Source organism: Necator americanus, chromosome V (genome assembly GCF_031761385.1).
Source record: "Necator americanus strain Aroian chromosome V, whole genome shotgun sequence".
Taxonomy (NCBI): Eukaryota; Metazoa; Nematoda; class Chromadorea; order Rhabditida; family Ancylostomatidae; genus Necator; species Necator americanus.
This window is the reverse complement of record NC_087375.1, coordinates 6,130,462-6,145,844: the sequence shown is the minus strand read 5'-3', so window position 1 is coordinate 6,145,844 and position 15,383 is coordinate 6,130,462. Positions and strand designations below refer to the sequence as shown.

The 15,383-nt window shown below is 41.3% G+C and overlaps 1 protein-coding gene across 1 annotated transcript; it reads right to left on the bottom strand.

The window, feature by feature from the left end:
* Positions 1-2,535: 2,535 nt before the first annotated feature.
* RB195_013056 (uncharacterized protein) lies at positions 2,536-15,170 on the bottom strand (the record flags this gene model as incomplete). The annotated part of the gene is made up of 25 exons (XM_064202704.1): positions 2,536-2,561; positions 2,646-2,751; positions 2,817-2,945; positions 4,479-4,673; positions 5,478-5,581; positions 7,031-7,181; positions 8,289-8,354; positions 8,418-8,575; positions 8,655-8,809; positions 8,881-9,003; positions 9,144-9,245; positions 9,459-9,544; positions 9,704-9,764; positions 9,822-9,919; positions 9,977-10,074; positions 10,132-10,199; positions 10,260-10,352; positions 10,559-10,635; positions 10,703-10,837; positions 10,891-11,023; positions 11,079-11,153; positions 11,206-11,317; positions 12,047-12,173; positions 12,249-12,341; positions 15,069-15,170. The coding sequence occupies 25 exons, from the start codon at positions 15,168-15,170 to the stop codon at positions 2,536-2,538; spliced, it is 2,673 nt and encodes an 890-aa protein (XP_064058585.1).
* Positions 15,171-15,383: the final 213 nt, after the last annotated feature.

The window sequence follows — 15,383 nt, the reverse complement described above, 5'->3', positions numbered from 1 at the left end:
AAAAAAAAAGGTAGTCGAACATTGGGCGTTTCATTTCCAGTGTACGATTTCGATACAGTTCTCCGGTAAAATGTAATAAGGGACCACTCAGGGGCGGCCTTATTTCTAGAAGTAAGTAACTGAATAAATTGGGGCCTTGAGACACAACGTTAGTCTTAGATGATCTGTGTCATGTAAGCTAAAGTTAGTAAAAGAAAAAAAGTAAGATAGAGCGTCAGGAAATAAGGGCGCTTCTGAGTCCCCCCCCCCTTCCTCATCTACATTTTCCCTCAGTCCTCCACTCTATATTGAAATCAAACACTAGAAATTAAATGTATAGATGCAATGGAGTGTTTTTCCTGTAAGCGAACAATTACACCATAGTAGGGTCAACACGACATGAAGCACGGTGCAGTTGCATAAGCGGTTGCTCCCGATCCGGAGCGTAGCGGTTAGGATCCATGTAGATAGATTAGAATAGTAGATTGAGTAGATAGATAAATAGACAGAGGTAGGATTCCAACCGTCATCTCAACCGCGCCGATTAGAGCGCAGCCGCTCACGTAACTGTACCGTGCTTCATGTCGTTTTGACGTTTTTCGTTTTTATATATGGTTTTTTTTCTCATCCCACCTTCTGTCTCACTTATAGCCACAGAAACGAAGGAAATTAACAGAAAAACCATGATTGGAGCATGCAAAAAAAAAAAACTAACGATTCGAAACAAAGCTGCACTAGGAAAAATTCTATAACCATTTGTACCTGCATTAGTGCTACTAACCTCGTCGCGAAAACATTTCCCGAGCTATAGATATTTCCGATGAGCCGAAACGAGGAACTGCACTGCACAGGAGCCAAAATGTTACTACATGCCTCCGCAACTGCACAGGTGCGAAGAAATCCACGAAATCCAGCGTTGCTACTACCAGTCAGCTGCTAATAACAGGAACATAATATCCTAATATACTTGAAGTGAAAAATCAAGATTGATTTGCTTTAAACTCCTCGAAATACCATAAGATCGTTTTTGACAAGTAAGCAAATTCAGAACCACTGTGGCAAGAAGGTTTACTGAATAAACGAACAAGAGAAATCAAATCTAACATGGAAACATTCGAATTCTGTCAAAAAAAAAAAGGAAATGGATAAATAGATGAAGAGGTCGAGACAAAGATTGAGCCAATATACGTGATGTTACTTATATAAAACAAAGAGAAATCTAAAACATACCAGCGAGCAAAAAAAAAAGCTAAGCAACGATCAGAAAAGAAATGAGAATCATGAGCAATAATCTTTTACCGGAGCCATTTGAAAGAAATGCGCATCTCAACCTAAAATTTACAAAAGAAGATGAACGATGAACATCTGAACTGCTCTTACAGCTTTAGATAGTGGATTGGCGTAAAAGTGTAATTTCCACTAATCCTTAATACAACTGTCGAACGTTAATCACAAATAAATGACACGACATGCACCTCCCTCTACGTGGTATAGAGGAAAAAATTAGAGAATTATGGCTCAATAAAGATTTGCATCCGCAGACCAGTCGCAGATGTCGGATCAAAACGACATGAAGCACGGTGCAGTTGCGCAAGTGGCTGCGATCGAAGCGGCGCGGCAGAGCGGTGCGGCTGGAATCGAGGTGGGACCATCACGAACTACAGCGAGGAATGGTGCCAGCAAGGATCCCCTAGATTTTAGCCGCCACGCTCCGCCGCAACGTTTCCAGCGCAGCCGCTTACGCAACTGCACCGCGCTTCATGACGTTTTGATCCAAATACGTTTGCCACCGATGAGAACCGCAATGCGTCCGCAGTAGCTCGTTTATGTTATTTGAATCACGGCAAATGAGTTTGAACAAACGTAATTATTTGCCTCTATGTTTGTAGAAGTGCGCTTAGAATTAAAGACACTTGAAGTTTAAAAGCTCAGGGTGAATTTTGCGTTTTATTGGTGGCCACAAAATGTAAAGATACCTCTCACTGAATGTTTCCTAGTGGAGAATTACTCTCTCGGCAAATTTAATGTACTTCCTTTTCTCTTCTGAACCGCTCATGGGATTCAGTGCTCTCTAAACCTTAAGGCAGGTGGGAAACTCTTAAGTCAACCCTATGCTTAACCTCAACTTTACTCTTTATTGACTCATAATTCTGAGCTGTGAGTGACAGTAAGTCAGACATGATGGAGGAGAGCACAAAGCAACATTCTCTTCTGCCGCTACTACGTCGATCAATACTTAAGAAAACATATGAAACCTCGTATTTTCATCCAAAGACATTGAAAACATTACAATAACGACCAATCCATCGAAATTTGACGAAGCTGCTAATAACAGTACTAGAGAATTAAGTAATCAATTAAGTAAGCAGTGATTAGTTTGCAGTGACTGGTAATTATCTAAGTGCTTAGTAGCGAGTTTTTTTCAAATAATTTCGTTTTCTCAGTATTTACTTATCCACATTCCCATTCCGGATATCTTCAAACACGCAGCTCGATAGTGACGCACAGTTGTTATCTTCATTTCCTGCCGCAGAAAGCTATCGTCTTCTTTCCTCCTTATCTCAATTCACGGCTGCCTTTGGCTAAAAATACTCGACAAAGACTATTCTTATCTGCTCAAAATCTCAGACATCACTCATATCAGCATTCCACTTTCGCCCACTCACCGATCACATGACAAACTTCAGCTCTGATATCATGTCGCATAAAATAATCGAGCCAAAGACGCTGCTTTGTCGAAAGACGATCGCCGGGACCTTTCACTTCTACTACCTACAAAATAAAACTAGAAATTATGAGAATCTAAGTACCTCAAAGCTGTCATAACAAACACTTACTGCAACATTCCTCGTTTTCGTGTTCCACATAGTCAGATCCGGAAAACCACTGCGACAATTACGGTAGTCGGTAATAACTCGCCGAAGAATAGCAAGCAATCCTTTTCGTGGACAGCAAAAGAAAAATTCCTGGAAATCAAAAGTTGGGAGGAAGCGGACTTTGGGCTCTTAAGAACTGCCCAATATAATTCATTCAAAAACCAAAGAAATCAATGTCATAAAAAGAACCTGGCAGAAAGTTCTGCGAAAAAAGGCATAGAAGACAGCGATCAGGAATAATTCTGTTCGAAACCACAAGAAGTGCTTTTTTGTATTTGTAAGAATGAAAGTTGAAATGAATACAAAATAATTTTCCTCACTAATTCCGCTTCCTAAATGTGTACCAGTTTCTAGTAGTCTCCATTTCAAAACATTACGAAGAATATATAAAAAAGAAAGTCTAGGGGGACCTAAAGGAAGTGCTCACAGTATTTTTTTTTATTTACACACATCTTTATTCTTACAGTCAGAAGAAATCAAATCAATTTTAGTGCTGGTGGAATAACTTGTTTTCGAAGTCTTGTTCATCTGCGTCCATTGACGATAACCCTCCGTCTTGGGACAAAGACTACATGCAAACATGATTTGATTGTTGGAGTAGAGCTACAGTAGTCAAAAACTGTTACACTCTAGCTCATTTCGCGAAAAAAAAAAACAGAAAAAAAACATCCTGTAGTGATATTCTTTTCATTTCTAAGGTCCACCGATACTCTATAAAAGTAAGGATGGTTAAATTGCTGTTGCCGCCGCAATCTACCTTAAAGGCATCACCCAACGAATCTGGGGTGGTATGGGTTTCAGGCGGGTAATGCCTAATGGGGTCGTAGATTGTGGGAAAGGGGATGATTTCGTTCATCCCTACCTGTATCAGTGTAAACGGAAGAGCGGAACGCTGTTTCTTATGACGGCTTCTATTGCAATGCGCAATCATTGCGCCCTGCCCCGCCTGCGACTTGTCGAAAACCCATACGGACGAATCGCAGGCGGGGCGGGGCGCAAGAGTTGCGATTGAAACAGAAGAAAGAAAGAAACAGCGTTTCGGTCTCCATTTTACACTGATACAGGGAGAGATGAACCACATCACCCTCTTACCCACACCCTACGACCCCGTACAGGCATTACCCGCCTGAAACCCATACCACCACAGATTCGTGGGGTGATGTCTTTAAAGGCATCACCCCACGAATCTGAGGTGGTGCAGATTTCAGGTGGAGTATTCGTATACGGGATGGGAGACTACGGAGAGGGAGGTGATTCCGTCCATTTCTTCCTAATTGCCGTAAAAAACGGCCCGGAAGATGCGGCGTCGCACAAGACTGGCGCGCTCCAATCGAACCTCTTGTACAAAATAGTGCGCCAAAACGAATGAAGCCGTATCTTCCGACCCGTTTTTTACGGCAATTAGGAAGAAATGAACGGAATCACCCCCCTCTCCGTAGTCTCCCATCCCGTATACGAATACTCCACCTGAAATCTGCACCACCTCAGATTCGTGGGGTGATGCCTTTAAGAGGGAGGATTTTTAATAATCGTAGCAATACTACAGTATACAACCAAACTAAACACTGTTAAGAATGAATGGATGGTGTCTTGAAATGTCTTTGAATTGAAATTATGTCATACCAAGAAATCATCAACATTTTCGAACAGCTCCCAGTTAATCTCGGAATTTTCCAGAAGATGTTGTGCGTCCCACGTTGTTCGAATTACGTCTTCTATCTCGCTTTCCGCAGCCGTCTCTAACCATGTGAAACGCTCATCGAAAATTTCTCGTCGGTTTTCGTATAGAGCTCGTGAGTTCAGATCGATAGGATTTGCCTGAATGTTAAGAAGAAATCCGGATCCTTCAGTACAGTATACAGTAAGGATGGAAATATGGAAGCAACCAATATTGAAACGTTTTTCAGAAATTATTTGGTATCACGCTGTTACCAATCATCAGGTGTTCGAAGTCCTTCTGATACACGCTACCCATCACTCTCCAAAGTTCACTACAACCAGCAAATAGTTATTTTTTAGGTTTGTCACAGCCGCACTGCCAATTCTTGAGAAAGATTTGTGCCCAAAGGATGAACTGGAGAAGGAATTGGACTTATACGCGAAGGACTTAAAACTTAAACCATGATTGACCATCTGATACTTGTTCTAAAATCCAAAATCACAAATTGCTTTTCCGTATTCGATAAAAGAAAATACAAGATTCTCCTCTTTCCTTTCATCTGTAATATCTTACTGTCTCCGATTCAGATGTATCGATGTAAACACGTGTATTAATGTCACCTAGGAAAACATCGTGGTGCAAAATCAAATGAAAACTGTCAGTTAGCTCTCGTAATAGACGAGAAAAAAATCTCTCACGTAACCAGTAGGCAATGAATGCGAGATGACAGGTGGGAAGTTTTGTTTCTACGTTCAAAAATCTGTTACAGCACAGAAAATTCTCCTAATATGCTAAGTGGCACGCGGCTGTACAAAAAGTGCACTCCATGACGTATATAGCGTCATGAGCGCTGAAAAGGTTAAACGTGGGTGAAGACAAACCGTTAATATGATACTGTCAGCCAGAAAGAACAATGTAAAAAGAACTAATAGCAGTGGAGAGTAGCGACATTTTTTACTCACCTGCAGTTCACTCAGCCAGACATCCTTTACAGAATGGTCGAAAATAATATCGTAGAAAAGCAATCCAAGAACCGTATGCCAAATGGATCCCTCCGCATGTACACCTATAATTTCTTTTGTATTTATTGGGCCCCATAATTATGAACTCACATCATTGTGGGACCAATACCGCTTTCATGTAACTCAATTTCCATAATTTTCAATTTCTAATTTAATTTCAACTTCAGTTTAATCTATAATTTTCATGCTCCATAATTTCTGGATTTTGAGAGCAGCGCAGTTAGTAAGGGGTAAATAGTTAGAAGCAGCTCTAGGGCCTACTAGATCTTTCATCCCTCTTGGGCCGATAAATCGGTACCAGACCTGTCTGACGAGGATAGAAACTCGACTGAATGAATTCATGCATTGGTTCGCCATCGCGAGTCATTCTGAGGCTGGACATGCATCTATAACCTTCAAACTCTCAACTAAAGTCGAATGCGTAGGGGCTACAAGAACTGAATAACACTGTGCACTTTGTTTTCCATCCCTTGAGCTTTAAAGCCAATGAATAATGACAAACTTAAAAGTCTTTTTCATACCGAATATAGCAAATGAAAGAGTTCAAGAGTTATAAATTATCCTATTATTATTATTTAGTTACGGAGATAAAAACTCCTAACAAGAACGGCAGAATAGTCTACTGCCTGACTTTTCGGCTTATTGCCTTCATTTCTGATGCTAGTCCTCACGATGTTTGTACACCCAAAGTCAAATATACACTAATTGCCGTGCTGCCAGCAGAATGTCAACTCCATAGGTGCGATAGGGAGGAGATGGACCCTTCTCCAGTGAAGGGGGTTTAGTTCATGGGGTGCAGCTCAAGTGAAGGGGCTCTTTTAGCCAACCGTCCAAAAGTGAATGGGGTAATTTCGCCAACCGTTTAAAAGTAAAGAGATTCCTTCCCCAACCGTCCAAAAGTGAAGGGGGCAGAGGACCGGCCTCGACTATCGCATCTACGGTCAAGTCTTCGTTTCCGACGAGTTTACATTCGGGGTGTGGGCAGCGCAACACTTGCTCAACCCCACTTTTCGCCTCTTTAACTCTTACGCGAAATTGCACCATAAATTTTAATTGGACGCAAGAATGGTTCCAAGAAAAACTTAGCAAAACCACATCTTTTGTTCATGTTATTGTTCTTATCCTCACAATATTAGTTATTTAAACTCCTTGTGAGATAGTTGTGACCAATAATTAATTAGTAAATTATTTAGTTGTAGTAAACATAGTGAGTTAATTAAAAGGATAAAGGACAAAGTGTCTGGCGTATCAATCCACTTGGAAACGCCTGTTGGCTTAAAAATAACTTGCAGACACCACGCGATGATCAAGTCAGTGTTTTTATCTTCCCAGACAATCCTGACACCTATTTATCGATGCCGGAGGGATGAAAGGCTTGATTTGCGGATTTGAACAGAGATACTTATAACCAGTAATTAATTAGTTAGTCAATTGTAATAATTAGAAGCAATTATTTTGTCTCGTGACTAGCAGATAAACTGAATTCTACTGACCTTTGTTGAAGTCTTCGTTTTCGATGTAATGTTTTCGTACCACTTCTTCGACAGCGCACTCTCCAACAATGCCATCCGCGTCTTTTAGTACAAATCGATTTATCCTTGAATCCCCTAGTTCTTTTGAAAGTATCGTTCCATAGATTTCCTTCTAAATAAAACACTTGATTTCTCCCTAAGTTCTTCCATGTCCCAATATCAATTAGGGTGCAGAAAACGATGCTCGCTCGCTCAACATCTACACTACGCCAGCTGTTGGAGGACCCATGGTTACCACCTTTCTACCGTAGTAAATACTAAGATTCTTTCCTAGAATATACATGGAAATTCTTTCGTAATCAACAAATAAAAACGTTAGTGAAATTCTAAGGCATACAAAATAGCACCCTTCTCTACTTTGTTTTCAATTAAAAAAAAACAGTACCTGCATGCAAAGTCAAAACCCACACAGTTATATCTGCTTGAGAGTTTTTAAAAGAGTTCTAGGGGAACTCAAATGAGAACTGCTTCGATGATGGACAACTAGACTATATCTGCTATGTTATCACGTCTGCTCAAACTAGGAAAGAAAAAAAGGCACATTATCCAGTGCAGTAAGGAATGCAGAAATTTAAACGCATCATCCCACGAATCTGAGGTGGTACGGATTTCAGGTGGAGTATTCGTATACGGGGTCGTAGATTATGGAGAGAAGGGCGATCCCGTCCATTTCTTGCTAATCGCCGTGAAAACGACCCGAAAGATGCGGCGCATGCACAAGGCTGGCGCGCTCCGATCGAACGTCTTGTAGAAAATAGTGCGCCGGAACGCCCGAAGCCGTATCTTCCAGGCCGTTTTTTTACGGCAATTAGGAAGAAATGGACAAGATCACCCCTCTCTCCATAATCTACGGTCCCGTATACGAATACTCCACCTGAAATCCGTACCACCTCAGATTTGTGGGGTGATGCCTTTAAGCGTGTCGTTAACACATGGTTTGTAAAATGTGCATATTTCAAAGAAAGTAGTCTTTTCTTTAAGCGTGCATCATTTTCTTCGTTCCTGTTACACCGTTGCAATCACTACCACGATGAAAAGATGAATGAAACAGTATTGCTAAAGGCTGTGACTTGTTTTCTAGGATTTCTATGTAAACTTCATCTTTTTCGCCGATCTCAGCATCAAATCTTCCAGACAAGTCCTACTAAATCGCAGTCGATTACATACAAGCTTTACTCGCAATAACTCAGAAAAAGAAACAATTCCTGTGTGCATTTACCTTTACTGGCTCCATGAGAACAATTTTCTCGAGAAAATCTCGATTTGATATTCTTATCGCTCGATCCTGTAAAAAAAAGAAATGGAACTCATCCTCAGAGTAAATGAACTGGCACGTTGCACTTCCAACCTGTAACATTAGCTTATCTTTGTCCGCCACTACTTCATCTTGCATTCCTTCCTGGATTTCTCGTAATGCTTCTTCTCGTTCCTTCATATGCGCATCTAAGTTCAGTGCAAGACGATCCCATAATGCACCGCGCGAATTCGGACAGAAAGGTCTCAATTCTATGATAAAAAATAAATATTTAAAAACATCCTAACCCCACGCGCGATGACTGAGGGAATAAAATTGCTCGCGACATACCTTCTGTTTTCAGCAGGAACCGTTGCCAACTGATTGCTATGGCGTATTTTTTCTGCCTCTCAAGCACACCTGTGCCATGTGCAACGCATCGTAACAGAACAGCAAAAGATGTGAAGCGGCGAAGAGGCATCGACAAACTGGCAGCTTTTAACCGACTTAAACCATGCAAAATTTTAGAATCTTTCGTCCTCAGGATTACACGAAAAGGAGGGCATACAACTCTAACCTTTCCTCGCTGCAGCCAGAGAGAATCTCCCTCGCTTTGAATGCGCATTCATAGGCGTCATCGAATTTGTTGCTACTCAGAAAACCTACCAGTTCAATTTCCAGTTCTTTAGCCTCCACATATCTAAAACCAACGACGAAACAGAAGCGGAATGAAATCTGCCAATATGTAAGCGAGTATCAAAAATCTATGGAGGAATCAATGGTTAAAAAAAGACCAAGAAAGAATTTTGTTGATGTCGCAGAAATGCTAAGATCACTTACGCCAACAATTCTTTCTTGCAGTCGTATATAGAGATGATGTTTGGGCAAGGATTCGGTGCTGGAAATCGCACGGCTCCTTGATCCATACGGAGGAGGGTAAACCTACAAATGTTCTCTCGGCAGAAGACAAATTTACCTTTTCTCCTTACTGTGCTTTTCTATAATTATTACCTAGAAAAATGCAAAGTTTCTTGAATAACCTTATCTCATTCTCAATATTTCATAGAGAAATGAAGTAATTGGAAATGTAAAACTAAGGTGTTGAAACTTTCGAACTGAGAAAAACAAATTTTTAGCATTAATTTAAAGACTTACAACAAATTCTGCGATAAGTTGAGACTGGGTTGGTCAATTACTAGTGACGAACACATCTCCGTGGGTGCATACAAAGTGAATAAAGCCTGAACTTTCAGTATATCTTAGGTGGAAAGAGCATATCAAACATCACTAGGTCTGAAAGAGAATAAAGAGAGTTTTTTTTTTGTTTCAGCAAGAGTCTCCATCACACTTTTTTTAAAATAATTTTTAAAAAAATTAGAAAACGTAATGGATTAACTAACCTTGAAAACCATGCTGGTGTTTTGGTTAATACGGAAACTAGAACCTAGCTCCTTTTTCACACTGAAAAGCCCCTAATCAGCTCTAGTTTCCAATTATTAAAATAAAGTATTCGCATACGTTTTCACCATGGCCACCGCTACTGCACCCATCTGTCCAAAAAGGCCCTTCTGAGTGGCGGAAAAACTTTTGAGAGTGGCGATCAACTCGATTTTACCCTATGTTGAAAAATGAAAAAAAATGAAGGAACGAATTATAAAAGATCTTTGTTATACCTTTGTAACATCCAGTTGATATTTTTTGGCAACAACTTTCAGCACAGGAAGAGGTGCAATTCTGAGAACTTCTTCAAGACTTGACAGATGTTTGTCGCCTAGATGAACCAGATCATGTAGAAGAAAGCAGAAGTGCGCTTTGAAAAATTACTCACTGTCAACGAATCCAACGTCGACCAACTCTTTTAATGCGTCATCGATCGTATTCGAGAGTTCTGCATACCTCAAAAAGAAAGATAAATGTAAATGTAAATCGCTCTCTACTACGGCATTTCGTACATACCTCTCCTTCAGCTTATCTGCAGTCAGCCACCATGGCTTCCGCAGGTGCAGCCTCATAAAAAGCTCACGAGCTGGTTTGCTCAGTTCAATGAATCTGAATGAATTCAACTTATCATACGTAATTTACAATAGAAAAACATTAATAGCGAAACACCAAAAATGAAAAAGCAAAAAAGTGATTCTGAAATAAATTCCATAAGTGTAGGAACAACAACAGAACATAAACTTGATGTACTTCTACACTTCGCAACTGTTCAATCAGAACTAAAAGAAGTCATGTGTGACTAAAAACGCAAATACCTGTTCATAATTTCCATGTCTCTTCCCCAAAAAGTTTCGTCGTATCGTTCACCGTTAGACTTAACGGCCAAAAGAACCTTAAAACGAGGACTTTATATACTACAGAAGAATTTTCGCATTTAAAGAAAAAAGACGAAAGCTCACTCTACGCATTATAAGTAGTGTGAATTTCACTATGTACGGTGTCCTCTTGAAATCCACTGTTGGAGTTTCTCCATCATTTTCTTCCAAAAGAGCTCTCTTTTGTGGAGAAACATAGACGGAGGAATCGAGAAGCGACTAAACCGAAAATCATATAGAAGCACAGAATCCGTTATTTAAAAAAGAACAACCTCAATTTTCTTAATTATGTCATCCGCTTTCACTAGGTCTCTACCTCCAGAAGGAGAAGCATCACAACCAGTTTCGGGGTCATTTGAACAGCTCGGACGATTCTCTAGCAGCGGAGATGTGCAGCGCAAGGTCCTTTAGCAACTGCTGGTTTTCACCAAGTATCCATGTCAAAAGAGATGGAACAAACCTTCTTCGCTTAACAGAAGTAAACTGCAAGTTTGAGTCTGGATGCTGAGATTTTTTTGTTTCAGGAGGACGATTCCTGCAAAGAGAAATGTTCCCAAGCTTTCGGAGAAAACAACTATTTTGCTTACTCTGGATCCACTGCTGCTTGTGTAGCTGGTTCAACTTTGATTATTTCAATTTCCTCAACGGATTCACATCGGGTTATGATTCTTTTGCTTCTCCGTCGTTCAATGATGTTCTCTAAAATCCAAAAAGAAACTGAAAGGAATAAAAAGTGTGTTGGACCAGGGTTTTCTCCGTACACTAAACCAAAGATCGAAGCGATAAAGAATCAAGGACCAAACATAAAAAGAATCATACCATTTCGCCTCTTCAACTTATAGAGTAGGGTCAAGACGACATGAAGCACGGTGCAGTTGCGTACGCTGTTGCGTTCGAAGCAGCGCAGTGGAGCTTAGCAGTTAGGAGCAAGTGGGAACCCTTACTAGCACCGTCTATTGCTGCAGTTCGCGATGGTTTTCCCAACCGCCATCTCCAAAGCCCCGCTTTGGGCGCAGCCACTTACGCAACTGCACCGTGCTTCATGTCATTTTGATCCGACTATACGTCTTGCCCCTATGGATCACTAGTGTCTGTGACCGAAAAATCTGCTCAAAAGGCGTCCACCTAACGCCTAATTACGTTTGAGTTGCCGAAGCCCCATTCCACTCTTGTTCTTGCCACTTGCACTTTTTTCTGTGAATGCTGGTCCCATATTCCAACAACTGCACTTATTTCAGATTTGACGGCCAATTACTGATTATGTCCTCTGATTGTTCAGAAATCGTGAATGTTTCATACGCAGTCAGTGATCCAAATTCCAATTTTACAGCTTCTCAGATCCAAGAAAAAAGGATAAAATGTGAGACATTATGATCTCCCCCATGTCTTTCCCACATAACAATCACATATCACAAATAGAACCACAACCTTGCTCGTTCTCAGATGTATTCTTTGCTGATGCCGTACTTGGTTCGTTTACATCATCAGATTCAATCACGATGGGGGGCCCTGTACGAAGAGCACGACTCTCTTCAGCGGTTAGCACTTGAACAATCTGAACTATTACCAAAAATTATCGAGATGAAAATTACAACCAAAAGTAGTGTAAAAATAAGAGCCAAATGCCAACCTCACAATCGCTGTCGTTTCTGGTGAGTTTGCAATCATCCAGGTGAGCTCTATATAGAGTTAGGAAGACGGACTGGTTACATACTGGACAATGCTGGGAAAAAATTTTTGATAACTTAAACGTAAAATCAGAATTTCCTAAAAACTTGTGCCTCCTTAGAATCTAAAAGGAAATCAATGGGTAAAAAAAGGAACAAATAAAACAACATGGGTTTTGCCTCTAGAGAAGAAGTTTATTCAATCATACAGATTTCGCTTCCGCTTTAAAATAAATATTAAACATTTCGCTCTTCCTGTAACAGTGACAAAGTCAAAATACAACCTATTGGGTCTTTGCACGCCTTTTTCCCCATTTTTGATAGTTTTTTCTTCCTTTTGCATTTTGGGAACCGCGAGCTGTTCCACTCCGGTGGGTAGTTACACAATCTTTACATGAAGCAACTCCAGAAGTTCGCCGATGCAGCGCGCGAAAAACGCACAAAACACCTCGAAGACGCACGGGCTGCATGACAGTGCAAGAATCCGCACGGCTATGGTGACGCGGCAATTTCGGGAGCGCCTTAGCTGGACGACCGGCTATGTGTTGTAGATGATTGACTTGACTTCAACGGCGGACGCATGTTATGGCCTAACGCGGCTTATCCGTATCTTCGCCGACGTGACTGATTCTCGAGCATATCTGAGCCCAGCTCTATCTGGTCGATCTTCCGCTAGTGCTCGCACAGAATCTATCCATCTGTTGTTCCACGCTGTTCCATATTCTGCGAAGCTTTACAGCCCTAACTGCATGTCGATGCCAACTTTCTTCAGGTCTTTTTTCACTACCTTCATCCAGAACTTCCTTTCACGTTCAGGTGGTCTTCTCCAAAGGAGGTCTGGGATCTTCAAAGCAACTTAGACAAGACGATCCGATGATCTACTGATAATGTGGCCAAGAAGACGAAGATGATTTCTGCGACTAATATGGAGGACGAACGAGATTTGGATGTTTTCCTCGCGTTATCCGCCAGTACACCATATCCTTTCCTCAGAAGAGTTATTCTTTATGGCACACTATTCGCGAAAAGCAGCCAACCACCAGTCTAAGCAGCTTTCTTTAAATGGAGTCGAGCTCCTCCATCACGGATAGACGAGTTACGGATGTGTAGACTCACATCTTGATCGTTGGCAAAAGGAGTTCTAGCTGCCGTTGTTTGTACTGTAATTTACTACAGAGAACCAGCTATGAATATGGATATGGCTAGATGTTTACCCTCCAATTTACTCAGAAATGTCTGAGATGCTAAACATGTACAGCTGTAACTATTGCAGCACGCAACACAAATAACAGAACTCGTCCACAAGTTCAAATGGTTGTCCATCCACATTTATTCCTGCTGAAGGTCTCGTTGAGACCCACATCTGCTTGCATTTATCAGCGCGGAGTCATAAATCATAGGCTGCAGCAAATTTTGATGCAAGATCGACGACATGTTGCAACTTCGCGCTGGTTGAAGCGAATATTACTATGTCGTCAGCGTTCTCGATGTCGACCAACGAACATCTAAGTGGTGATCAAAGGGACATTGCTCAACTGTCCTTCGCATGATATTACCGACGGCGAACTTGAAAAGGTCCCGCGACAACCTCTTGTCTCTCTCCATTTTCCACTTCGAACGGTTTACTACTTCCAACTGAGGTTCGAATCGCAGCAGTTAATCTTCTGTTCATGTCGTCGACTGGGTGAACGAACTTTCTTGGAATATCAACGGCGCAAAGCGCGTTAAAAAGACGACCTTGATGAGAAGACTTGAAAGCGGCTTCGAATCTTAGGAAATCTAACTGCATAGGTTTCGAGTTCCGCTGCCACATTCAGATCACTCTCCTGACGAAGAACTTATGGTCAATCTTGAAAAGACCAGGAAGAAAGAAGGCTTATTCATCTCAAGGGGTTCATCGCGAAGTTGATAATCCGATCCAGTATGATCCGCTCTAAGACATTTACATTGCACGCAGCAAAGCAATTATTGAACGGGTGATCTTCGTCACCTCACGAATCTCAGAAGGAGGAAGAGATTTCAGCATTTCTGCGCCAATTCCATCGTCTCCGCCATATTTGCCAGAACCTCCGACTCAGAACCGGTGGGTGGTTCCTCGCTGTCCGCGGTGTATGTCGGTCGTGGGACATGCCCGAGTTTGGGACTGAGGGCGCTCGTAGGTCCAGCAAGGCGTTGAAATGTTCCCTCCTCGTGGGTAAGGTTGCCTTTCCGCCAGCCACTCCATCGGCATTCCTGAGGACTAGTGAACATCTCTTCATTTTGCCACTCTACTGTCTCAGTAGGCGCATAGGTATTATTCCAGTTCTTTTTCTCCCACGCCTTTTCAAACTGCTTCATTCTCGACGTCCATTCGTTCTCGCGATTATCCTTCACCTGACGACGCAACTTTCTACTCAGACTCTTTTGCTGGCTCAGACCGCCAGTAGCGCCGCCGACATATACGGAATTGTATGTGGATCTTGTCTCCGCAGTGAGTTACTGATAATGGTGGTAATTACATCGTTGATGTATGATTTGAACTAACAATATTTGAAAATTTTAAATCGACAATTGACAAATTTTTGCCTAATGTTAATCAAACTCTAGAACAATATTCTGCCTGGGTATCCCTGTTGGACGATATACTATGATATATCCAAGTATTTTGAACAATCATTGAGTAGAGCACTTGAAAGGTTCGATCATCTACGAAAAGAAACATGCAAATGGTTGCAACCCGATGAAGAACAGACAACAACTACTTGCATTCCGTAGATACCACAGCAAAAAGGAAATCTCTCAACCTTTTTCTTAGACTGTCTCTCGAACGCGGCCATTATAGTCCCGCTTTTTTTCGTCGGAGTCAAGCCAGTTTTCTGCTTCCCTCCACGTCCACGATTGGTCATTGTAAGTAATAAAACTGTAGTGCAGACTAAATAAAATCTTTTGAAACACGGTTTTGTTTAAATTGTGGTAGTCAAGCTAGGTAATCTAGTCCTTCTTGCAGAGAAACGAAGTAGTAGCAATAAGAAATCATTTATTTCAACTTAATAAAAACATTTGTAACCACAAAAAAACCTGAACTGTTGATAGGGTACTCGTTCACCAAAGAAGTACCT